Source organism: Manduca sexta, chromosome 3 (genome assembly GCF_014839805.1).
Source record: "Manduca sexta isolate Smith_Timp_Sample1 chromosome 3, JHU_Msex_v1.0, whole genome shotgun sequence".
Classification (NCBI taxonomy): domain Eukaryota; kingdom Metazoa; phylum Arthropoda; class Insecta; order Lepidoptera; family Sphingidae; genus Manduca; species Manduca sexta.
This window is the reverse complement of record NC_051117.1, coordinates 6,630,680-6,656,043: the sequence shown is the minus strand read 5'-3', so window position 1 is coordinate 6,656,043 and position 25,364 is coordinate 6,630,680. Positions and strand designations below refer to the sequence as shown.

The following is a 25,364-nucleotide window of genomic DNA, read 5'->3' as shown; positions in this document are numbered from 1 at the left end:
TATAATAAATAAGAAGTTCAAAAAATTCTTGTGTTACTTACTTTTAACAGTATAATAATTTAATATTATTTATATAATTTTCCGCGCAAAGAATACTCGCATAACTTTCGAAAAGTCAGAAGTGCGCGCCTTTAGTTCTTAAAACTGAGGAAATTCGTCTCGGCAGTCCTTTCCACTCCCAACTAAGTTATCGTCAATGAAAAAAAAAAGATTAATTTTAAACCCACTTAGCTATGCAGGTGATTAAACCTACTTCGTTCCCTTTCAGTCTGACTTCAGCGGGCGCGTGGTCAACAACGACCACTTCCTGTACTGGGGCAGCGTGCAGAAGGACAACGACGAGCAGGAGTACAGGTTCGAGCTGGTGGAACAGACGGAGTTCGTCGACGATGCGTGCTTCCAGCCATTCAAAGGTATTGATTTTGTTGGGTGTCTGCTGGTTTTTGGGGTTGGGAAGTACCTAGTGGATTTGGCAATAGGTCGTGTAAGCCAAGGTCTAGGGGCGGCACAGTTGCAATCAGGGACCTTGTTTTTGCTCCCACAATATAGGCAATCGGACGCAGGACGGCATATTCTTGAGGAAGGTATAAATATGGAATTTAAATATTTACAACTACCATCAAGGTAGATGCACCTTTAAGATACAAGGGAAAAATACGTTTCTTTAAGTTAGCCACAACGATGTGTGTTTTCATTTAATTTATTTAAAAAATCTTAAAACTTCAAATAAAGTATAATATGCTTTTAATACATTTCATATGTATTTTTCTTTGAATTTAAAAATCATTGTTGCCTATAGGTACTTCGAAACTTATTTCATTTTATCAAACTACATTTTGAACTTTACGAAAATAACTTTTCGATTTCAAATCAGTTGGCAAAACGGAACCATACGTGAAGCGATGCGTGGCGACGAAACTCCAGTCCGCCGAGAAGTTGATGTACATCTGCAAGAACCAGCTGGGGATAGAGAAGGAGTACGAGCAGAAGCTGATGCCTGACGGAAAGCTGACGGTGGACGGGTTCCTATGCGTGTACGATGTCAGCCTGGTGCCTGGCAGGACTTGGGAGAAGCAGGTATGTGTAGCGATATTGTTAGGGGACTATATTATAAATTAAATAGCCTGCATTAGACTGTAGGTATGCTTTAAAAGTAGACGCATTGGTACTATTTTTGCACTCACACTTTGTAGAGTTCGAATCTGTTCATTTCTATATATTACGTACAAATTCAGATGAGAATTTTTCATTATTGTTGTGTGTTTGGAATGTAGTAAAAAAACGAACTGAATAGGGGACCGGACTATGCTTGATTTTGTACATTATTCTATATGTAATGGCTTTTAATACGAAAAAGAAGCACGTTCGCGAAAACAGCATAAAAATTGGTTAAAAAATGAGCGAGTAATTCATATTTAAAATATTGTAATGGGCAGAAGTGGCCGCGATGTGGGGATATCGCTTCATCTCTTTCTTTCGCACGCGTCGTAATTCCCGATGACGTCACATGTGGGTATTTTGTCTCTTTTCTGTTTCTTGTTAACTACCCCTTCCACCGAAATTCAAAGACTTATAACTTGTTGATTTTTCACCGGATTTTAATAATTCCTTCTGTGTTATAATTTATATTATGTAAATATTTGATAATTGTCAAGAACAAAAATGAGTCCGGTACCCTATTCGTGTCGTTTTACTGTGATTGGTTGAAAGACTAACACGTGATTGACGCATTGGTCTCTCGACCAATCACAAACGTCAAAATTAAACGACATCGATTTACTAGTCGCGTTTTTAAAGACATTCTAACGGACAGACGTGTTTTAAAATTTGTAAAATAAACTCGTTTATTGTAGCCCGATTAACCTCCATTTTCTATAAAGCATTCCAATCGGTTTTTTCGATCTATCCTAAAAGTTAATCAATCAGAGCAAAGTTTTGGATATATATAAATAACTTTTTTGATTGGTTCGATTTTGAAATCAGATTGAAGATTGAGATTGGGATCATTTATTGAAAATGGTTGTTAGGAAATAATATAAAATCTTACGGATTAAAGCCTGCATGTTCAAACTTCAATGTTAACAGGCTAAAAAATCGCAGTTTAAATATACCTACAAAATCTCCTTTTGTATTATAACTATAACATGCCGCTGATTCGAACTTTCGTTCCAGAACGAAATAATAGCGACGATCCTGCAGAACATCCTGAAGCTGAAGAAGCCCGTGGTGCTGGTGACCACCAAGAACGACGAGGCCAGCGAGCTCGGCGTGCGCGAGGCCGAGCGCCTCGTGCAGCGCAAGGAGTTCAAGGGCTGCATCCCGCTCGTCGAGACCTCCAGCCACGACAACGTCAACGTCGACCACGCCTTCTTCCTGCTGGCGCAGATGGTCGACAAGTCCAAGGCCAGGATCAAGGTCAGTTTTTATTTATCTACCAACGCTTCTATACATTAAGCCCTTTATTCATTGACGTTTGCTTTAACGGTGAAGGAAAACATCGTGAGGAAATCTGCATACCTGAGAAATTCTCTATAAGGAATTTTCGAGGGTGTGTGAAGTCTACCAATCCGCACTAGGCCAGCGTGGTGGACTAAGGTCTATTCCCTCCAAGTAGTAGAGGAGGCCCGTGCCCAACAGTGGGATAGTATATACAGGGCTGATATTGTTCATAGACGTTATTTATCTAAAGACAGCATTGCTTTGATAACAAGTTTGTTACTCAGCGTTATTTATCTGACAGCGAACTAGATTCAAGTTGTACCTCAATATTAGCCAATCATCACGGCCCTATGTCTACGCTCTGAGAAGGCTGCCATGCCGTCATCACTGAGAAATACACTTGTTGTCACAACAATGCTCCGTCATTAGATAAATAACGTCTATGAATAAGTGAGTAATACTTTAACAAAAAAAAAAAAACATGATAATTACAAATCATCATGTAACAAAGCAATAATAAGTAAATACCGTGTGCATCAAAAAATATTTTACTAACTAATAATTATGTTAAGACACTGTGTTCTTAGACAATATACATAGAGAAATTTTTGCCTAAGTATAAGATCAAATGGACATGCAAACATTTATAACAACTGTTGTATTTCGTTTATTTATGTGTGTATTAATCTATTATTATAAAACAAGACTCATTTTTCTGTCTATCTCTACTTTATCGATTTTCTCAAAATCTACTGAACGGATTTTTATGAAATTTGGTATGGAGATAGTTTAAAACCTTGGGAAGGTTATAGGCTATCCTATCCCGGGAAAATATATAGCGGGACTTTTATCTCGGAAAACTACATTAGGTGGGCGACGCCGCGAGAAAAAAAATTGGTAAACAGAAAAGAATTCTGAATCTTGTTACATTTGTGTTCTATTACTCTTTTTTATTCACTCCCTATATTTTCTATTACTTTTCATTTAACACAGACACACCGAGGTCCGCTGTTTTATCATAATCTATGTAGACATGGATATAAAACTATATTTAGTATTATATCGCAGTTTTAACCGACTTCAAAAACAGGAGGAGGTTATCAGAGGCGTGTATTTTTTCTTTAATCTTTGTTACCTCAGAACTCGATCATTTATGAATCGATTTGGAAATATATTTTTTTTAATTAGGCATAACTCCAAAACCTGTAACCAGTATGTTGTAATATTAAATAATTTTTTGGTTTTTAGTGGTTTTTCGAGGGGATATAATTTTTGTTAAAGTTTTTATTTTTGTTATAATTTTAATTTTAATTATATATATAGAAACTTGTATAGTGTTTCTTAACATTGTTCCTATTGCAGGTGGCGAACTATGCCGAAGCGCTGCGCATACGCCGCGAGACGCTCGACTTCGTCACCGAGGCTTTCACACAACTCATCAGGATCCACGTCGAGGATCACAAGTGAGGAATATTCATATCTAGTGGTAATACTATGATCAAAGTTTTAGTACAAATCTGTTTTTAATTACCGAAAACTGTTTACATATCTACGTAGACAGTTTTTTTGACGGCACGAAAATGCGGCTTGACCGATATAGTATCGACTTTTGACAATCATATCTTTGGTTGGTGACAGGATATATTTATTATGCGAATGTTTGACATTAAAACTGACTTTTCGGATCAACATCTCAGCCCGCCCCGATGACCATGAAGGCTGCAAAGTCTTCGAAACGTCGGGAGAAAATTATAATAAAAAATTCGCGATAAAATCCGCAAAATAGTTTCATTTCAATACCTTTTTAAAGTAATGTAATTTTATTCTCAGAGAGATGTGGTCCGCGGCGAGTAAGAGGCTGTGCCACTACCCGGAATGGATTAAGTTCGTTCAGCAGTTTGGAAATGATGGGACTCAGGTATGTTTGACATGATTTATCACCTTAATATTTTTTCTAATACATGTACGAATAGCTTTTAATTACCAAAAGGCGTATGTAGTTTTATTATATGTAAATGAGAAAGCTGTGACGAGTTAAAATTTTCACAAATTCTGCATGAAATTATGGACACAACACATAGTAAGTCAAATATACTATATAGATAATACCCCAGATTAACGTTTATCGAATACTAAATGAGCATAGGGATTACTATATTATAGAGTCGTGGATATTAGAAAACCAGAATTATGAATTTAATGAATGACAATAAGACACAGTAAATACTACCAAGTTGTATTCATTGACTAGTTGATATTAGAAAACTAGAATCATAAATTAATGTGACAGGACCAAAAATTACCTTTTTAGGGATATTTTTATGTAATTTTTTGGCAAATATGTGCTCAGTAACGTCAGCAGATAACGAAACTTTTTTAATTTTTGATAATTAAAAACTAGTAGTGTATAGTCAATTATAGATACAGCTACATCTACATACTATACATAATATTATTATTTTAATCAAGTTCAAATCGCGCCGGTATTTATGCCTTACCAAAATAAAATTTCTGTGGTCGATTGTTCGCAGATTTATTCAATGAATTGTTTATTTTATTTATTTTTCGACGTGCTCTTGCACACCTTTCTACGTCCTTTCTGAAGTCCATAAGCCGGTTGTTAAAATATTTACCTTGAAGATTCTATCAGTTCTTAACTTGAAGAATCGATACTTAAGTACTATGTAATCTCTATGTCCAGGTTGTGTTTCGTCGTCACATCAGGCGGTTGAAGGAGGAGAGGTCTGCCAAGAAGCTTCGCAAGCAGTTGGCCAAGCTGCCTCAGGTGTTGTCCAGGCTGCAGCTGCCCACCGAAGATCTGCAGGAGAAGTAAGAACTATACTATATCTGCAATGATATATATTTTATCGAATCCGTTACATCCGTCGTAAAAAAAAACATATATTACGCTTTTATCCTGGAAGAGGTAGGCAGTGGAGCAACTGGAGTCAACTTTTGTCCCATGATGGCATGCCTATCGACAAATCACGCACAAATTCCAAACTCCGGGCTGATACTGAGAAGTAAAACCCAATAACGTCGCGACAATTATTCATAGTTATGAATGGCACCGATCGCAGTGATAGTAGTTAGTTGCATCACCACGAGCTCTCATTTATTATTCGTAAACATAAATTTCATGTTTATAAAAAAAATAATTTATTACATTGGTACTTTTTTTTAAACTCTGTTATTGATCCAGAAAATGTTCGTTACCAAAACGACTATAAAAACACGGTGTGTATGCTGTTGGTGTACCAGTTATAAATAATTATTACTTTCTCCACAGTGACTGGCCCATGGTGGTCCGGCAGCTACGCTCCCACCGTGACTTCTCGGTGTACTTCAGCGAGGGACGAAACACGGAATCGTGTTCGGAATCTGGATCAGAGCTGGACAGCCCTTTGGCCATCGACACCACGCTCAGGGTCGGAGAGCGGGCCAGGTATCAGGTGGGTGGCAGAAAACAAAACTATTTACATACAGTTTTACTTATAAACTTGTTTTAGCGTTAAGATAATTAAGTATTGCTTAAATACCTGTCAAAAACTTCACCGGTTTTTTAGTTCAAACCTTATTAAGAGGCAAGATGGCGGATTTTGATTTACAGCTGATTGAGTAAATTTGTGTTATAACTAAGCATAGCTTTGCGAAATTTTTATAAGTAAGACTGATGATGTTTTCATAATTCAGGATATTCTGTGCCCGCCTTGGCTGTGTTCTAGAATTAGTAAGCTATGTTCAAGACCATAATTAGCTGCACGAAGGTCACTGCTGAAAACAGCCTTTAAAGAATTCCTTTAAAGAATACATGCAGCGTGTTCCTGTGGCCATTTTATAAAAAAACTATTGGTGGTAGGTCTCTCATATGTGAGTGTCCGCTTGAGTTGGTACGACCGCCACGTCTATATCTGCCGCCAACCAGGAGTATGTAGTCACTGTTGTGTCCCGCTTTGAAGGACATTGTAGCCAGTGTAACTACTGGACATAATAAGACTTAAATTCATGTCACAGGATGGCGAGCGCAGTGGAATACCAAACAATACTTTGTAATTCAAGGTGTTGGATGGTATTTCTATTGTTTATGAGCGGTTGTATTGCTTACCATCAGGCGAACGGCAAGCTCGTCTCGTTAAGACCCTTAAAGATTACCTTATAATATTATAATTATTTCATTGATAGTTTACAAGGTATATCTAACATGGTAAATAATATATTGTTCTAGACGTTGGGTCAGTCACAGAAGATTCCGTACGAGATATTGGAGACGAATGAGGCGGCGGCGGTGTTTAAGACGTTTCTGCATGAGGCTCAAGAGGAACAGAGGAATTACGAGTGAGTGGAATAAATAAATATGATGTTTTACTTTAAAACCTTCTCTTAACCATTAGACATAAAAGGATAATTATCTATTTTCTTCTTTATCACTTTTGAACCCATAACATGTTCAATAATATCTGAATGATTTACAATTTTAAAGCGGCATTAAAGTATAAAAACATTTGTAATCGTAAAATACATGGGCGTCGCCAGGGTTAAGTAGGGAGGGAAGCTGACCCGCCCCCTTCTTTTGGCTTCGATAGTAGTATATACTTTTGTATGTACTTGTAGTCAATTAATGGGATCGCCTCTGTGAAAAATGCGGACATGTACTCCATGGATAAATATATGAAACCCCCTTGCCCTGGAAGGTTGTGATGCCTATACTAAGATACTGAGAAAGATATTATGTTGTTGTATATTTTACCATAAAATATCAAACAAACTCTGTAAAATTATACAAAACACTAACAATTGTAAAAAAAATCACCTCCAACTGTCCCTCTACACTTTTTAATATGTTTGTATTAGTCTAAGACACTGATAAATATTTTATATTAGTGCAAAATTTAAGCTTTAACACCAAATAAATCCTGTATTGTCAACATTAAACAAGAATAACAATTTTCAGTACTCCCTCTATACCTTTTAATATGTTGGTATAAGTCCTAGCGCCCACAAGTAGTCTGTGCCGCAGATGGTGCCAGCAGTTCAAGCGGCTGCTGGAGGAGACGGGGTACGTGACGCCGGGCAAGCAGCTGTCCGAGGTGCGCGTGCTGCTCATGGGCCGCGAGTGCTACGAGGCGCTCTCCGACGACCAGCAGCAGCGCGTGTACGACACGCACCAGCGCCACATACAGCGCCGCGCCAAGCACAACTTCCAGGTACACTCTCTTTGTTATGTGCACGCCAAAGGAACCCTGCGAGTTGAACCATGGGACGCTAGTATACTGTTCGCAGGTGTCCCATGGTGTTGACTGATGGGGAAACAAAAAAAAATGACCCTACTGTACCTAATGGGATGTAGAGTGGAGTCCAATAGAATGTGGCACAATTATGCCGGCCTGTTGGGTATGGACTGCCTCGGTGACGTACTGCATGCGCGGTACGGCAACGCTCTGAGGTCCTGGGTTCGAATCCCTGGTCGGGCAAAGTGATATTTGGGTTTTTCTGCTCAGTATCAGCCCGGAGTCTGGAATTTGTGTCCGATATGGCGATAGGCTCGCCCCCTATCACATCATGGGACGGAACACACTTGGCGAAAAGTGGGTGCCATGGTTGCGCCTCTGCATACCCCTTCGGGGATAAAATGCGTGACGTTGTGTATGTTGTGTGTGTTGGGGCCGGATATACACTAGCTGATCCCGGAACGCGTCACGCTCTCGCGGGCTACTATAGTGGGTTTTAACACCTTGTGTATGACTATCACCAGCGCATTGGAATCACTTTACCGTGACCGCATAAAAATACTAAAAAAAAAAAAAAAAAAAAGCGACCAATCATGGCAATGTTTTTGTTGACATGCTTCCAAATGACTTATTTCAATTGGTTCATATTCAGTATCGAATTGAAAGTTGAGATTTGAATCATTAATTTATAGGCTGTAAACAGAGCAAACCTAAATGTTATATGACATATTATGTCTTATATACCAAGGAAGCGATAAATGAATAGCGTTAATGGAATGACTGTTTAATTATTGCAGGAACTACTCTTGGAGCATGCGGACCTGTTCTATCACTTCAAGAGCATATCGCCGACCGGCACCATTACCCAGGAGGACATCAAGGAAATTACTGACGTACTCCAGGATGATTTTAGGTAAACAATCCTTAGATGTCAAAGTAAAATAGTCCATGAAAAAAATGTGTGGCGGTTTTAGCAAAAGTCGATATGAAAAAAAAATACTAATAATTATACTTAATGGTCTATGGAAAATTATCTAAATTTCTCATGGCTTGGCAATGATGCTTTGACAAGCTTTTCATATTTACCTTCCTTTGCAAAGTCGATTTCCGAGTAATTTTTAACACTAATCATATCTGATAACTTAGTACATGGTACGAATTATCTTTTACCTTCCAAAATTCGCATAGAACTTGACACCTAATTTGTGTCCATATGTGATCCTAAATCCCTAATAATATCAATATTATATATAATCACTATTATAACCATGAATATTCTATAGATATTTTGATTTGTGTCCCTATCCCCTAATGCACCTTTACTGTAAACTGCCAGTGTAACTACTGGACATAATGGGACTTAACATCTCACGTCTCAGAATGCAGAGCGCAATGAAATATCAAACAATACTTTGTAATTCAAAGTCTTAGATTGTGTTTGTACCATTTATAGGCGGTCGTATCGCTTACCATCAGTCGAACGGTAAGCTCGTCTCGTCATTCAAAGCAATAAAAAAAAAAACATTCCCTGTTGCGCCTGCAGGTACAAGATGCTGGACCGCATGGAGCAGGACCGCAAGCTGATGCTGTTCCAGCACCTCGGGTTCGTGCACTGCCCCATGCGCGAGCACTGCCCCGCCGCCGCCAACTGCCTCGACGCCACGCTGCCCGTCATACTCAACACTAGAGTCGGGTACAGTTGAACTCTACTAGCTTCTTCCTGTAATGAAACGATTGCAGTAAATTTTTAGCAAAGATTGCAACCATTAATTGGATTGTATGGTGTAAAGTTAAACCCATATATTGTCTGGTTGTCAAAAAAGGTAAATAATGGACCATATTTCATGCTCATGAACGTCACCCTCAAAGGACTGCTAACAGCTGCTTATCAGTTAACAATAAAGTGATGGGGAAACATCATCATAGTTGTAAAGAGGTGGTAGATTGAAAGAGTGATGAGATTTACTGAGATTTTGGTATATAATAAAACATATTTGTAGGTCACTGACATCTACCGGCGAGTCCCAGTGTCACGCGGGACCCCCGGCCGCGCCGTGGGCTCTCACTACTGACTCCAACCAGATCAACGTCATCATATTGGGTGTAAGTAATATTTATCGAAAAAAAAATATTAATATACGACGGATTTGACGAATGCTTTGGTATCGTAGTGGTACTGTATGTGCGGTACGGCAGCGCTTTGAGGTCCTGGGGTCGATTCCTGCGTCGGGCAAAGCTATATTTTGCGTTTTTTTATTTAGTATTAGCCCGGAGTCTGGAATTTGTGTATGATATGGCGATAGGCTCGCCCCCTATCACATTATGGGAAGGAACACACTTGGCGAAAAGTGGGTGTCCTGGCTGCGTCTCTGCATACCCCTTGGAGATAAATGCGTGATGTGTATGTGGATTTTATTATACAAATGAATGATGAAAGAATTCCCAGCCATTCCTTTGATGGTAAGCTACAGGATAGCATGTTAACTGCATAAACATTTAACATCAGCTGCCAAGACTCCTTTTTACAATCGTTTACGCTAAAAGAAAAAAAGGGGTATAGGAACAACATATTTATTTATTTTCCATAATTAACATTGGACTTTGTAATAGTGAGCCAGCGATATCCCATATTTTTTTTTGGTAATAAAATTGTTGAGCGGCGATAGCCTAGTTGGTTGTGGAACTGACTGTTGGGTTCAAATCGCAAGGGCACACACCTTTTCTAAAAATTATGTTTGTATTCTTTGTGAATTATCGCTTGCTTTAACGGTGAAGCAAATTATCGTGAGGAAACCTGCGTGTCTGAGATATTCTTTATAGGAATTTTCGAGGTTGTGTGAAGTCTACCAATCCGCACTAGGCCAGCGTGGTGGACTAAGGCCTAATCCCTCTCAGTAGTAGAGGAGGCCCGTGCTCAGCAGTGGGCAAGTATATAATACAGGGCTGATATTATCTATACTTCTATACTATTATATAAAGCTGAAGAATTTGTTTGTTTGTTTGTTTGTTTGAACGCGCTAATCTCAGGAACTACCGGTCCAAACTGAAAAATTCTTTTTGCGTTGGATAGCCCTTTGTTCGTGGAGTGCTATAGGCTATATATCATCACGCTATACCCAATAGGAGCGGAGCAGTAATGGCTAATCTCAGCATCTACCGGTCCAAACTGAAAAATTCTTTTTGCGTTGGATAGTACTTTGTTCGTGGAGTGCTATAGGCTATATATCATCACGCTATACCCAATAGGAGCGGAGCAGTAATGGCTAATCTCAGGAACTACCGGGCTAAACTGAAAAATTCTTTTTGCGTTGGATAGCCCTTTGTTCGTGGAGTGCTATAGGCTATATATCATCACGCTATACCCAATAGGAGCGGAGCAGTAATGGCTAATCTCAGGAACTACCGATTCGAACTGAAAAATTATTTTTGTGTTGAATAGCCCATTGTTTGTGGAGTGCTCTAAGTTATATATCATCACGTTATGACCAATAGGAGCGGAGCAGTAATGGCTAATCTCAGGAACTACCAGTTTGAACTGAAAAAAATGTTTTGTGTTGGATAGCCCTTTCTTTGTGGAGTGATATAGGCTATATATCATCACGCTATGACCAATAGGAGCGGAGCAGTAATGAAACATGTTGCAAAAACGGGGACAATTTATTAGTTTTGAGAGCTTCCGTTGCGTGCGCTACGTAAACGGTTAAAGTTATGCAACAATGATGTATGAAGGGATTATTCCTCTTAAAAAGTTCTAAAAATATATTATAAAACAAAGTCCGTCCGCTGCATCCGTCTGCCTCAACGTGTTAAACTCAAAAACTACCCAACGTATTAAGATGAAATTTGGTATGGAGACAGTTTGGGACCCTGGGAAGAACATAGGCTCCCGGGAAACTACTTTTATAACGGAAAATTTTAGCCTGAAAAACTTTATAACGCGAGCGGAGCCGCGGGCAAGAGCTAGTTATTTTATAATATAGGATCTTGTAAAGTGCGCCAACGATTTCGTTGACAATTTTTTTGGTGTTAACACTAGTGGTGTGCAAGTGTAACGGTTGTCGTGGCAGGCGGAGGGCGTGGCGGGCGAGTTCGGCAAGCGGCTGGTGGCGGGCTGCGACGCCGAGCGGCGCGTGGCGGCGGGCGGCGTGGCGTGGCGCCTCGACACGCGCGTGCGCGACCACCACCTCGCGACGGACGCCGACGCCGGCGACGACTTCGCGCCCAACGGTATGATACGTGTGACATATTAACTGAGAATTGGTAGTGTGTTGACAACGGATTTTATTTGAGCCAATGCGTCCAAGATATCTTCGTGCTAATCATAGTTTGAGATATTTAATCGAAATTTATAATACACATAGAAAAAAAAATAAACATATTTTTAGTTTGGTTGTATTTTATAATCTGGATATTGTTTCATTGTATACATAATGAAAATGCCACTAACACTTTATATTCCTTGTATCTCCTAAAATACGCATCATATCATAGACAATATAACAAGGAACAATTTGATAGTTTTATAATATCGAAAAGACTTAAAATTGTTTTTATATTCCCGCCCGTAACTTGTGCGCCGTAAATATATGGAACAAATGCTCAAGGTTGTTTACTCAAGGGAGTGCCTAAAAATATATTTTAAATTATCCTGCATCAATCAAATACATGTTTTTTATATGTTAAACCTCAAAAATATACTAAAGTTTTTATAATGTGTTGTGATGTTAGCTTATATGTATGTATTGCAGGATATTTCTGCGTGTATCAAGATCAAGAATCATTCGAGTACATCAGAGGATGCGCTGAGAAGACTCTTCTCTCAAGTCTGGAGCAAGAGGACAAACTGCCGTTTCAAGTAATCTATACGTATTATAAAACAAAGTTCCCTTGTCTGTGTATGTTATCGATTTTCTCAAAATCTACTGAACGGATTTTTATGAAATTTTGTATGGAAATAGTTTAAGACCCTGGGAAGATTATGAGCTACTTTCTATCCCGGGAAAATATACAACGGGACTTTTATCCCGGAAATATTGACGCTGGCGAAGGTGCGAGCAAAAGCTAGTTTACTCTATAAATTTTAAATTCTATTGTTATGAGGCTAAGTCATGTTTTCCATTAGTTGTTTTTTTTTTGCAGGGATTACCGCTGGTAGTAATGTTCGTACAAGACGATGGAATGGATAAGAAAGAAATGACGAGATTGCAAGAGGAAGGACAAAATCTAGCCGATAAGTAAGTAACATAATAGTTTCTAGTGACCACAGTTACATAATATTTGATTTATATTTAATATAAATATAATTTATATTTAATACATTATATTTAATATTGACATATTTGTCGATAATAGTCACACCATTTATAAAAATGTGTATTTATTTTTAAGTCATTTTGTTACTTAATTTAAGCATCTTACTTAAATTTAATAAGGTGTTCCCATAATGTAGAATGTAAGTAGTTGTATTTTCCTGATAATTTTTATTGTTTCGTTTTGTTTTATTTTGTCTATTTGTTGTTTTTTCTTTTTGTTTTTTTTTCACTCAAGCGTCTTGGTGTATTTCCACTGTAAGCTTTTGTGATACTTAATTGATAAATAAATAAATAAATAAATAAATAAATAAATAAATAATAATATAATAAAAATCTTTATTCATAAACATATTTTATACTGCGTGTTAGTAGTTATAAGTCTATTTTGAAATAGATATCGCCATGTTCGTCTGTTTGTCCAACTTTGGCAAATAATATCATACCTACAAATATATTAAAAATGGAAGCCAATCAATAGCCGTATGACATAAAATACTTGAAAAATGTTTTATCCTAGATTTTATATGATTTTTAGTCGATTATAAATCACTTACACAGAATGATGAAATATAAAAAGCAAAAATAACAATATCGCGGGCACATCCTGTATTTATTGTTGTTGTTGGTGTGATACACTTTATATCGGCCCGGATAGCGACCACCGTACACAATGTGTTAAAACCAGCCATAATGGCGAACGAAGTGTGTCGCGTTCCGGGATCCGTCTGTGTATATCCGATTCCAACAGGCCGATATTAATGTGTTGACTGTCGAAGGGGAAATCATCTCTAGTCCGTCGACATTTTATTGGACACTACTGCACATACCATCAGGTGCACGTAAAATTAAAAAAAAAAAATTACATAATTATTTTTTTTTAAATTATACGAGGAATTTCTTTCATACGTTTTAATCGCCAATTAAACTTAAAATACTTAGATGTTGATAAGTTGTATGTGTGCCAGCCTGCACTGCTCGTACATGGAGGCGTCGGTGACGGAGCTGGGCACGGAGGCGCTGACGGCGGACGCGGTGCAGGAGCTCGTGCGCGCCAACCGCGACAAGGCCAGCTACGCGCATCTCTACCGGGACGTCATCGTCTGCTTCGACTCCGACATACGGTCAGTTGATAAGTTGTATCTGCGCAACTGATTTTACCTCAATATAATACAGTTTGGTCTGTACCCCTAGTGCGAATAATAAAGAATTGGGTTTAGTATTTGTATGTCAGTTAACGTTTAGGATTTTTTTTTTACAGTAGCTTAATAGTGCTCACTCATATACGCCTATAATCCTCGAAGAGGTAGGCAGTGTTGGAACTGGTGCACCCACTTTCTGCCGTGTGATAGGGGGCGAGCCTAATGCCATATAGGGCACAAATTCCAGACTGAGCTGCTACTGAGTCAACCTGATATAATTTTGTTCGGCTCTCATGACCGAGCCACTCGCATTCCCTTTTAATTTACTTTTACATTTTGTTGTCATAAGCGTACTGTTATCGATGTTTTGTATCGATAAAATGTGAAATCGATTATCGATTCTTTAGTAGATATTGGTCTATTTTGCTATAAAACTTCTTACTAGAATATGTAGTTTACATTGTTCTCGTAAATTATTGTAATCGATTGCCTAATTCTCGTTTCTATTCACAGAATAATGGTGTGCATGTTCTGCGACGATCCGTATTCGCCGGAGAGAGTGCTGAGCCCTCTGTTGCTTCACCGGAACTGTTTTCTCACTGGCGATAGATCCATCGTCATCGAGACCTTCCTCGGCGACTCCAAGCGGAAGGTCGAGGTGAGTCACCGGTGATCCTAACACTACTAATAAAAATATGATTTTTGATTGCCTGAAAAATAATTTCAATAATCACCGGTGATCCATAACACTCGTAATAGAAAATGGTAGGTTTAGTTTTTAAAACTTTTATTGTTTTCGAAAATTATTTCAGCACAAATATAACCAATGCATAAGGATTTATTGTAAATTCTCTATGATAAAATTGTCTACCACATTTGTTTGATGTTACACAAAATCGACTGCAGAGGATGTTGTGGTGTTGGGAGATTCCTCCTCCCAAATTCCCCAATAATCCAATTACTTAAGTCTCCCTAATTACACCATGTAGTATCTCGTTGATTTTTTTAATAATGTTACGTCTCTTTTATAAAATGTGTGAAGTCAGTTTTAGAATTCTTAAGGCGATACCTCAAGGTCCATTTTCATACATTTTGTTTCACCTTTAATCTGGGTAACTAAACAAGTATTGGCAAGTAAAGAATTTAAATTCACGTCTAGTTAGTGATTAGTTCTCGCAGTTGAAAGAAAAACGTAAAAATAATTAATAATCATGGATATTTCGGTCTTTAAAATTTAATATGACGAAATTTTAAAGGCAGAAATGTCCATGATTATTAATTATTTTTACGTTTTTCTTTCAACTGCGAGAACTAATCACTAACTAGACGTGAATTTAAATTCTTTACTTGCCAATACTTGTTTAGTTACCCAGATTAAAGGTGAAACAAAATGTATGAAAATGGACCTTGAGGTATCGCCTTAAGGGAAATCATTTTTTATAGTTAATTAAAATCTCTCGTTCCAGGTGATAATATCGAGTTTCCACGGTGCTACTCAGTTCAGGGAGGAGTTGATCCACGGCTTCATTCTGATTTACTCCGCTAAGAGGAAAGCCAGTTTGGCGACATTGAAGTGAGTTCAATTGACTGTAAATATTAAACTCCATAGAATAAATAAGAAAGTCTGAGTAACTTTAAAAGAACGACGGGTCTTATGAATGTAATAAAACTCATAAATGAATGTGGAAATATTTGAAATGTACTCAAAATGTTCACTACATGTTGACGATGTTTGTTGATTTCAAAGCTTCGATTATTTCCTTTTCTACAAAATATATGTCTCGGTTTCTATATTTCCATCTAAGATATTCAGGAACCTCGCAGTGAGCCTATCAATCTATAAAATGTATAATTAATTATCGAGTAACTTTTCCCGCGGCTCCATCCGTGTGAATTAGTTTTTCCGAGATAAATATTTTACTTCGGTAAAAAGGAGCCTGTGACACTCAGGAGTAATGCAGCTTTCTATTAGTAATTTTCAAAATCGGTTTAGTGTTTCAGAGATAAGCCCCTACAAAACCAACAAACAAACAAACTTTTCCTCTTTATAATATTGATATAGATAAATGAGCTCATATTGGTAACACACGACTTACTAAATTTGTCACCAATAGTTAACACACGACTTTTTTATTCTCTCAGCACGACTACCAATAAATGATTACAGTCATCAGCAACTTCACAACACATCTCTTGTCCACAGCGCGTTCTCGATGAACATACCGAACCTGCCGATCCAGATGGTTGCGGTGACGGAGGGTGGAGGCTCCGCGGCGACCGCGTTCTTCGGCACCGACGTGGGCCACGCGCTCCTCACCGAGGGCAACGCCACCGCCGACCGACTCGGCGCACACTTCGCCACGTACTCCGACAGGCCTGAGACTAAGTGTGAGTTACTGGCTGTTATGTGTTTTCATCTTCTTTTATATTATGGCTGTCACCGTTTATTGGTAATGTTGCCAATGTCGGGTAAGAATAGCAAATAAAAAACAAAAAGAGACTATAAAATCACATCGCTTTTTTACGTCAAGTAAATACTTATGTAAATGTTTGTAATTTTAAGGTTTAGATGTGTTTGTCTTTTTTGTCTCTTATGTGTTTAGTGTAAGGATGATAGGGATAGAACATTTAATCTATATATACTATTATATAAAGCTGAAGAGTTTGTTTGTTTGTTTGTTTGTTTGTTTGTTTGAACGCGCTAATCTCAGGAACTACCAGTCCAAATTGAAAAATTCTTTTTGCGTTGGATAGCCCTTTGTTCGTGGAGTGCTATAGGCTATATATCATCACGCTATACCCAATAGGAGCGGGGCAGTAATGGCTAATCTCAGGAACTACCGGTCCAAACTGAAAAATTCTTTTTGTGTTGGATAGCCCTTTGTTCGTGGAGTGCTATAGGCTATATATCATCACGCTATGACCAATAGGAGCGGAGCAGTAATGACTAATCTCAGGAACTACCGGTTCGAACTGAAAAATTCTTTTTATGTTGGATAGCTCTTTATTAGTGTAGTGCTATAGGCTATATATCATCACGCTATGACCAATAGGAGCGGAGCAGTAATGGCAAATCTCAGGAACTACCGGTTCAAACTGAAAAAATAGTTTTGTGTTGGATAGTTCTTTGTTCGTGGAGTACTATGGGGTATATATCATCACGCTATGACCAATAGCAGCGGAGCAGTAATGGCTAATCTCAGGAACTATCAGATCGAACTGAAAAAAATATTTTTGTGTTGGATAGCGCTTTGTTCCTGGAGTGCTATAGGCTATATATCATCACGCTATGACTAATAGGAGCGGAGCAGTAATGGCTAATCTCAGGAACTACCGTGTTTGAACTGAAAAATATTTTTGTGTTGGATAGCCCTTTGTTCCTGGAGTGCTATAGGCTATATATCATCACGCTATGACCAATCGGAGCGGAGCAGTAATGAAACATGTTGCAAAAACGGGGAAAAATTATTAGTTTTGAGAGCTTCCGTTGCGTGCGCTGCGTAAACGGTTAAAGTTATGCAATAATGATGTATGACGGGATTATTCCTCTTAAAAAGTTCTAAAAAATATATTATAAAACAAAAGTCCCCCGCTGCATCTGTCTGCCTGAACGTGTTAAACTCAAAAACTACCCAACGTATTAAGATGAAATTTGGTATGGAGACAGTTTGAGAGGTTCCCGGGAAACTACTACTTTTATAACGGAAAACTTTAGCCTAAAAAACTTTATAACGCGGGCGGAGCCGCGGGCAAAAGCTAGTAGTCAAATAATTATATATTTATGAGTTAGGTCGACAATTCGAATTAAGAGAGTAGTTTGCAGCTAAAGTTAACAATTGTTATTATACTCGTAAGGTAAATATCGATATTTTCGTTGATGCGATTGAAATTAAATTTTATGTTTAGTGGCTAGTAACACCAAATACTAAAAACTGTGTCCTAAGAATGTGTCTCATATAGTTACAGCGGATACTGTTGCTCTTTTTGCCTTTCTAAAATGCACCTTATGGATAACATAATAAGAGCTGCAATATGTTTCCAGCGGCGTTCTACACGCCGTTCTTCAAGGAGGTGTGGGAGCGCAAGGGCGAGATAGAGCGCGCGTTCCGCATGGAGGCGCCGCACGCGCGCGCGCTGCACGCGCTGCACGCGCACGCGCCGCACGCGCCGCACGCCGCGCACAACCTGCCCGACGTGGCCGCCGCGCGCCCGCAGCCGCCGCCCCGCGACCACTCCTACAGGCTCAACAACATGTCAGTACATTGCGTATTACTCGCTTAAGTGAACGTGGAAGAAATATAAAAATATGATTGTTCAAAAATTATCGGCGAAATCCAGTAAAGCTATTTAAAATGGTGCATAGATCGATGTATCTACAATACATAAAAAATAAACTTTTCAATCCATCTAATGGTTATACATAAAGAACATAGCTATTAAAATCACATATAAACATTTTTAGTATATACATTTTTTTATTCAAAATAAAATGAACTTTTTATCTACATATTTATTTTCTTCTCAGGAGAGATCATAAGCTAACGAATTCTTTGGATCTGCTGATCGGCCCTGACTCTCGAGCTGACATCGATTCGGAGTACAGCGACACACTAAACAATTCTAAGAATAGAGGATTTTTGAAAGGTAATGTTACAAATTATTATGTTTTTGTATAAAATCATTGATAATGCGACTAACTGAAATTTCATATCTCCGCTGACATATCGATATCAAGTAATACACTAAAATATCGTTATATCCTTACAAATATATTTGTCACCAAAATATCGATATTTCGATGGCTCCTAAGTAAACAATCGTATCTGGAAAAAATTCGACATACACATTTAAGCGTTTCGTTATCTACGCACTGTTATTACCAAACCCATTTAATTCAAAAGTTAATAAACGAAAAAACACTTCATTAACTAATCATTTATTAACTTTTTTAAATGGCTGTTAGTAGTAAACAGTACTTACATAACGAAGCGTTAAAAAAGTGAATATTGCATTTTTTCATGATAGTTTACATAGGAGCAATCCTTTTATTGTACAGCATAGTATATGGTTCCGTTTGTAGGATTCGAATAATGTTGTTAACAGACTATCGATATATTTTCAATGTTGATACAATTTGGTTCGCAGGGTTCAGCGTGTACCCGCCGCCGAGCACGCCGCCAGAGCCGGCGCCGCCCGACCACAGGATGCATGCCGATTTGTCACGTGAGTCTAATAACTACTTTCCATAATGATTTCATGTACGTGAATGTTAGACATTGAAATTAAACTATTTTCGGACTTTATCGCGGTTTTTGTATTTGAATTTTTTCCCGTATTTTATCATTTTTCGGGGAGAAAATTAAAATATAAAAACCGCTATTAAATATGAAAAATAGTTTAATTTTAATATACTTCTATTCTAAAAATTAGCCTTAGAATCGTTAATATTTTATATCGGCCAATCGATAGGGTATTTTTATGTAAGTTGATATTGATAAATATGTGATTAATTCATGTGTAAGTCGTCTAGACTTTGACTCTATCGAACATTGTGTTGTCGATTTTGTGTGATGATTTGTTAATTACATAATTTTGTTTGTTCATTGAAATTGTTATATGTATAGTTTTATTTCCTTTCCTTTTAATATTGTAAATATCCGTCTTCATTCCATCAAATACTATCTATATTTTTAAGGGATGTAAATAGACAATCAAGTGTATTTTTAGTCATTTTGGGATTAATTTGTTGATACAGGTATAGTAATTGTTGCCTGTCTTAAAAAAAATAATTCTTGTATGTGTTCTTATTAGTCAAAAACAAATTAATTTCGTTCACGAAAGCGTATCCAATCCTTTTTTAAAAATTACGAAGAAAATGATGGCAAATAAATTTGTATAAAAAATATACTAAAAGGAACTGTTATAACGCAGCGGATCTCAACTGTTCGGAGGATTCCCTGAGCACACACGAGTCAGGTGATTGCATGCCGACGTATTTTAGACATTATTGTCGAGTATAAGGGTACAGTTTTGTTTGTAGAGTAGATGCGTCACGTGGTACCGATTAAGGAATGATTGTTTTGCATGAAATTATACTTTTTTATTTGTTTGTATGATTTGTGTCGTTTTCGGGGTAAGTTTGTGGTAGATTTTTTTATAATATTTTTTTATTATAGCGAATTTTACATGGAATTTTTTATAATAGTTCAGATATTATGGTTTTTATTTTAAGGCAAAAATATATTATATACGAATAGCTAATTAAAATTTATGATCTCGATAAAGGTAGGGCTTATTACGTAGACAATTTTAAAGTTCAATAGGCAAGAAGAACAAAAAGACAGTCACTCAAAAGCACACAATATGCATGACAACACTCACACGTAATACACCCTTATATATTTTTGTAGCAATATTTTATTTCAGTACATTGAATAAGTAGTATAGAGCTTTCTGAGTTTTTATTCCAAATACCCTACATAGTATTTCTTTGATTGCATTGTAAGTAACTATGATATGTCTGTTTAGACGGCGGTTGCGCCTGGCCGGCGGGCGGGGCGGGCGGGGCGGGCGGCGCGGGCGGCGCGTACGCAGCGCGCGCGTTCACGACGGGCCGCGCGCGGCCGCACCCGCACCACCACCGGCCCAGGCACTCGCAGACGCTCAAGGTAAACGCACTAAACAAATCAGATTTCTCGTTGATTGCTCACATGTATTTTTATTCAATCGCCATAATTATAGCTAGTATTAGTAATATATCTTGTTTTTCTTTTTCTCCTTTTTTTATCTGCGTTTCTACTTTTGGTTTATGGTAATTTGTGATATGATTTTTTTCATGTTAATTCTTTCTGACATACTGATAAAAATCTATTCAACATTACAATTTAATATTATGTTAAATTTAATAAATCATTCTGTCAAACAAGATCTATAATATCAGTAGATAGTTAAAAGCTATAAATATTTGTAGCAACCTGGCAAACTCGACATGAACAACTACACGATGGTGAGCGACGCGCTCCAACACATCACCATCGGACCGCCGCCACACTCCAGAGATAGAAAGGTAATGTTTACAATAATAAGGACAATACTACATAATACTTATAACATTTCGACGGGTGCAAAGTAAAAAGAGTTATATACAAAACAGCTAGTTTTCAGGAGAGCGTATAATAAGAAAAAATGCCCTCATTTTGTTTATTTTAAACTAAATTTGTTGAAATTTTCATTACCGCTTCATTATTTCATATGACATCTACATGTATATTTATTTTTTAGTTAGTTACCGCAATAATAAAAAAATCTCAAAATTGTAGTTAACTTTTTTCACTTTGCAGCCGTCGATTTATGCTCTAAAGTGAAACGCCCGTATTCATAAATGTTTTTATTTAAGCACGGAGTAGCTGTGATAACAAGTCTGTTTCTCAGTGCTGACGGCATGGCAGCCTTCGCAGTGCGTAGACATAGGGCTGTTGTGATTGGCTCATATTGTTGTATCTCTATATTTGCCAATTACAACGGCCCTATGTCTGTTTCTCAGTGCCCATCGGCACTCGGTCCTTACTCCGTCTTTAGATAAAAAACGTCTACGAATAAGGGGGTAACTGATTATAATATAAATTTTGACAATTTTTATATGTCTTACATTGTATCACAATAGATTTTTTTTTGTTAATGAGAAAATGTAAAATGTATGATAATATGTTTAAGCTTCTTTGTTGATAAAACCTATTAGTATGTGTGTTCTGTTCAAGTATATTTTGTAAAACAGGTGATGGTTTTTCAGGGTCTTGTCAATTGAAGTATATTTTATTTTTCTGCAAAAAATTGCGTTTTATTGAACATTTCATCATTTTTCAACATGATTCTTTTATTTCCATAGTTGATATTTTAATAATTTGTAACTATTTTCAGTGTGGAATTTTTAGTTTAATAACATATGTAAAAAAAAAATTGTGGTAATAGTTATTATGTTCCACAGTCTCAGCGGTCCGGCTGGTCACACTCGAGTAGCCAGCAGAGTGGTCACCATCACCATCCTTCGGGAGTCAGCTCCGAAACTGAACTGGACGTGCAATACGCTCAGGTAAAATAAATCGATTTATAGTTAAAAAAATATCGATAAGAGATTCTACTTGGGACATATTTCTGTTTTTTTTTTTTTTTTTTATTTATATTTTGTTTATAACTTCTATCATTTTGTCGAGCTTGACCGCATGTGTAGTATGCTTGGGTAAAATTAATCGATTTATAGAACAAATATATCGATAGGTGATTTAGGTGTATAAACGATTTTGAAGAGATGTTCCATGCTTGTTTCAAGAAGTACTAAAGTAAGACATGTTTCCAATCATTGATATAATATGTACTACGTACTAGATTTGGCGTTCCGAACATTCACTGTGTACAACTGATTTGAACTGATATCCATTCAAACTGATTTTATTATGGTCCATATTGACAGCTTCTGGTTGTGTATGGAGTGGCGCTCATAATATAAGAACTCGAGTTTAAGTGTAAACCTAGATTTGAAGAAGTCAAATTAGTAAAATTATTTGTTGTTTAAGTGAATAAATAGGTTATAACAGTGATATTTTGGTTAAGATTTTGAGCAAATAGTTTATATGAACATTCGTGTCTATAGAATATACGTCAATGTTTCCAATTTACAGATTAAAGAAACCAACGAGTACATGGAAGCGCCTTCGATGACCAGGCTCAGGAGGCATAGAAGACACGAGAAGACGCCCCTACATCAACCATGTGAGTTATACTCGATATGTCATGACTTTTTGGACCAGTGTTATTTATTTGTAGAGCTTATATATAAAATCATGTGTGTTATGTACGACTGCCTTGCATTGCTGATGTCTTGGGTTCGATACCCGGGTCGGGCAGTGATATTGGGTTTTTCTTCCTAGTATTAGCCCGGGGTTTGGAATTTATGCCTGATACGGTGACAGGCTTGCTCCCATCAGATCATGGGATGGAATACACGGAGTACACGTGGGTGTTTCTGCCTATCCCTAAGGTGATAAAAGGTGTGAGTGTGTTACTATTATAAAAGAAACGTTTTATATAAATAAAAATGTAATGTTAAATTTGTTCGTAGCCTTCTCGGAGACTGACAGTTCTGGGTCGAGCGAGGCGTCGGGCGGCGCGGGCGCGGCGGCCAGCGCGGGCGGCGCCGGCGCAGGCGCGCGCGCCCCGCGCCGCCGGCACCCGCACCACGCGCCCCGACACTACAAGAAACGGTAGCTCACTACTACAAGCACTTATGTTCATTATTACTCATGTTGAAAAATAGATTTTAAATTTCATGTTGGTAAAAATTTGAAAGACAATAAGTCATGGTTTCCACTTTATCTTTCGGGATTATTGGAAGGATTATGTGACATATATAATTCAATTAGTGATGAAACATAATAACATAAAACCTTGTAATAGTAAGCCAATAAGAGTCTTTATTCAGTTAAACGCCCTATTTTATCCTGTTTTACTATTTATCTACCTTAACGTCAATTTAACCAGTGAACGCTAAGAAATACTGATAAAAATGATTTTTATGGCTTCTTTTTAATATATACTAGATTTTGCCCGCGGCTCCGCCCGCGTGGTATAGTTTTTCGGGATAAAGTGTTCCGTTATAATCTCTCAAAAGTTATAAATTTTCTCCGTTTTTGCAACAGTTTTCATGACTGCTCTGCTCCTTTTGATCATGTCGTGGAGATATATAGCCTTCCTCGATATGTGAGCTATCCAACACTAAAATATTTTTTCAGTTTAAACCAGTAATTCCAGGGATTAGCGCGTTCAAACAAACAAACTCTTCAGCTTTATATAATAGTAAAAAGTTTCCTATGTCCGTCTCCTGGTTCTAAGCAACCCCCCCACCAATTTTTAATCCAAATCAGTTTACGTTTAATGCAACTTTATATAGATTAAGATATATAGATGAAAATGATCTCATTTTCCGGCTCGAAGGACCAAAATGGAAATTACAAAAAAGTCAATATACTCTACGATATTTTTTTTGTACAGGTCGTTAGGCAACTTAGTAGCAGTTCAGAGTCCCAGAGTGCCAAAACTGGGAATGTTCGTCGGACCACCGGAGCTACCCACTGGATACAGAGCGAGAACGCAAGAGGACAAAGGTAACAATGTTTTCTGATTTATTACGTTAATTGCATGGATATAATCCAATAGTACTAGAAGGAATACTATAATATGCACATTAAAAATAAAAAAATAAGTATGTTGACTCTAAAATGGGATGTTATCGCCAGTTGTGTCCGAAGATATGCACACTTTGACGCTTCTTGTTTAATAGATTTGCAACGTCTTGTGAAAAAATTCACCCATTGCGAGGAATATTGCAATATTTTTATTAATTGTTTACATCGGTTGTTCACGAACAGCGGCAAGTGAGTCCAGTGAGGGCAGTTCCGACGGCGAGTCCCGGAGGCCGCGACCTCTGCCACCGCCGCCGCACCACGAGCCTACGCATAAGGTCAGTTTTTATCACAAGTTTATTTCTATCACTATTGATCATTTCATTCACGAAGACACGTCCCATTATTATCCTTTAATGCTCATAGTGTGCGTGAGCAGTTAAGTGCACACGCACACTACGTTGGACAGCGTCCAGGTTGAGATTTGGTTCAGTTCCTTTACACCGCGACCCCCTGCGACCCCCCGCTCAAAAGGAGTTGGGGCGCGTATTTTGGGTGAAATGGCCTATAGGGTTGCTCACAGTTCCGGTAGTGTTAATGCCTGTTCCAGGATGTCAGTTACTGTACTGATAAATAGGGCTTTCAGGGATAATGTAATTATTAGGGAAGAAATTTTCACATTTCGTCGCGTTTCGTTGGTCAGCCTATGTATATATCCAAACAGGCCGGTATGATTGTGTCTACTAGTCAGGGGTGGTCAAACGCCTCTATTTGGACTTCACTTCACTTACTATCAGGTGAAGTGGGCTTAGTTTGCCGTTTATTAAAATTATCGGTTCATCAAAGATAATCATGTTCAAACAATAACTTCTCTAGTAAAATAGAATTTGGCTCTATTTCCACTAGCTCATTTAATTATTACACTTTATATACAAAACCTAAAAAGGTGAATTTAATACCGAAGACGTTTCTTACCAGTCAACCGTTAGATGATGCAAAGACTAAAAAAATACAGAGAACAATTTACTAATCATCTTAACTCATTTGGCATCGGTATGTTTGCCGGCAAAC

General features: G+C 37.7%; 1 protein-coding gene across 3 annotated transcripts in view; it reads left to right on the top strand.

Moving 5' to 3' along the window:
* LOC115453223 (rho GTPase-activating protein 190) overlaps positions 1-25,364 on the top strand; it is a 43,226-nt gene that overhangs the window by 8,503 nt on the left and 9,359 nt on the right. For all 3 annotated transcript variants that reach the window (XM_037439128.1, XM_037439121.1, XM_037439136.1), the window contains 29 exons: positions 269-413; positions 875-1,077; positions 2,173-2,415; positions 3,802-3,902; positions 4,270-4,357; positions 5,141-5,268; positions 5,729-5,891; positions 6,665-6,774; positions 7,457-7,643; positions 8,465-8,580; positions 9,211-9,360; positions 9,668-9,770; positions 11,735-11,894; positions 12,416-12,522; positions 12,807-12,901; positions 13,945-14,100; positions 14,632-14,776; positions 15,585-15,691; positions 16,322-16,506; positions 18,161-18,371; positions 18,644-18,762; positions 19,264-19,341; positions 20,647-20,786; positions 21,089-21,184; positions 22,103-22,207; positions 22,794-22,884; positions 23,234-23,375; positions 24,163-24,275; positions 24,540-24,631. In XM_037439128.1, the coding sequence (XP_037295025.1) occupies positions 269-413; positions 875-1,077; positions 2,173-2,415; positions 3,802-3,902; positions 4,270-4,357; positions 5,141-5,268; positions 5,729-5,891; positions 6,665-6,774; positions 7,457-7,643; positions 8,465-8,580; positions 9,211-9,360; positions 9,668-9,770; positions 11,735-11,894; positions 12,416-12,522; positions 12,807-12,901; positions 13,945-14,100; positions 14,632-14,776; positions 15,585-15,691; positions 16,322-16,506; positions 18,161-18,371; positions 18,644-18,762; positions 19,264-19,341; positions 20,647-20,786; positions 21,089-21,184; positions 22,103-22,207; positions 22,794-22,884; positions 23,234-23,375; positions 24,163-24,275; positions 24,540-24,631 (3,879 nt within the window). The remainder of the gene's footprint in view (positions 1-268; positions 414-874; positions 1,078-2,172; positions 2,416-3,801; positions 3,903-4,269; positions 4,358-5,140; positions 5,269-5,728; positions 5,892-6,664; positions 6,775-7,456; positions 7,644-8,464; positions 8,581-9,210; positions 9,361-9,667; positions 9,771-11,734; positions 11,895-12,415; positions 12,523-12,806; positions 12,902-13,944; positions 14,101-14,631; positions 14,777-15,584; positions 15,692-16,321; positions 16,507-18,160; positions 18,372-18,643; positions 18,763-19,263; positions 19,342-20,646; positions 20,787-21,088; positions 21,185-22,102; positions 22,208-22,793; positions 22,885-23,233; positions 23,376-24,162; positions 24,276-24,539; positions 24,632-25,364) is intronic.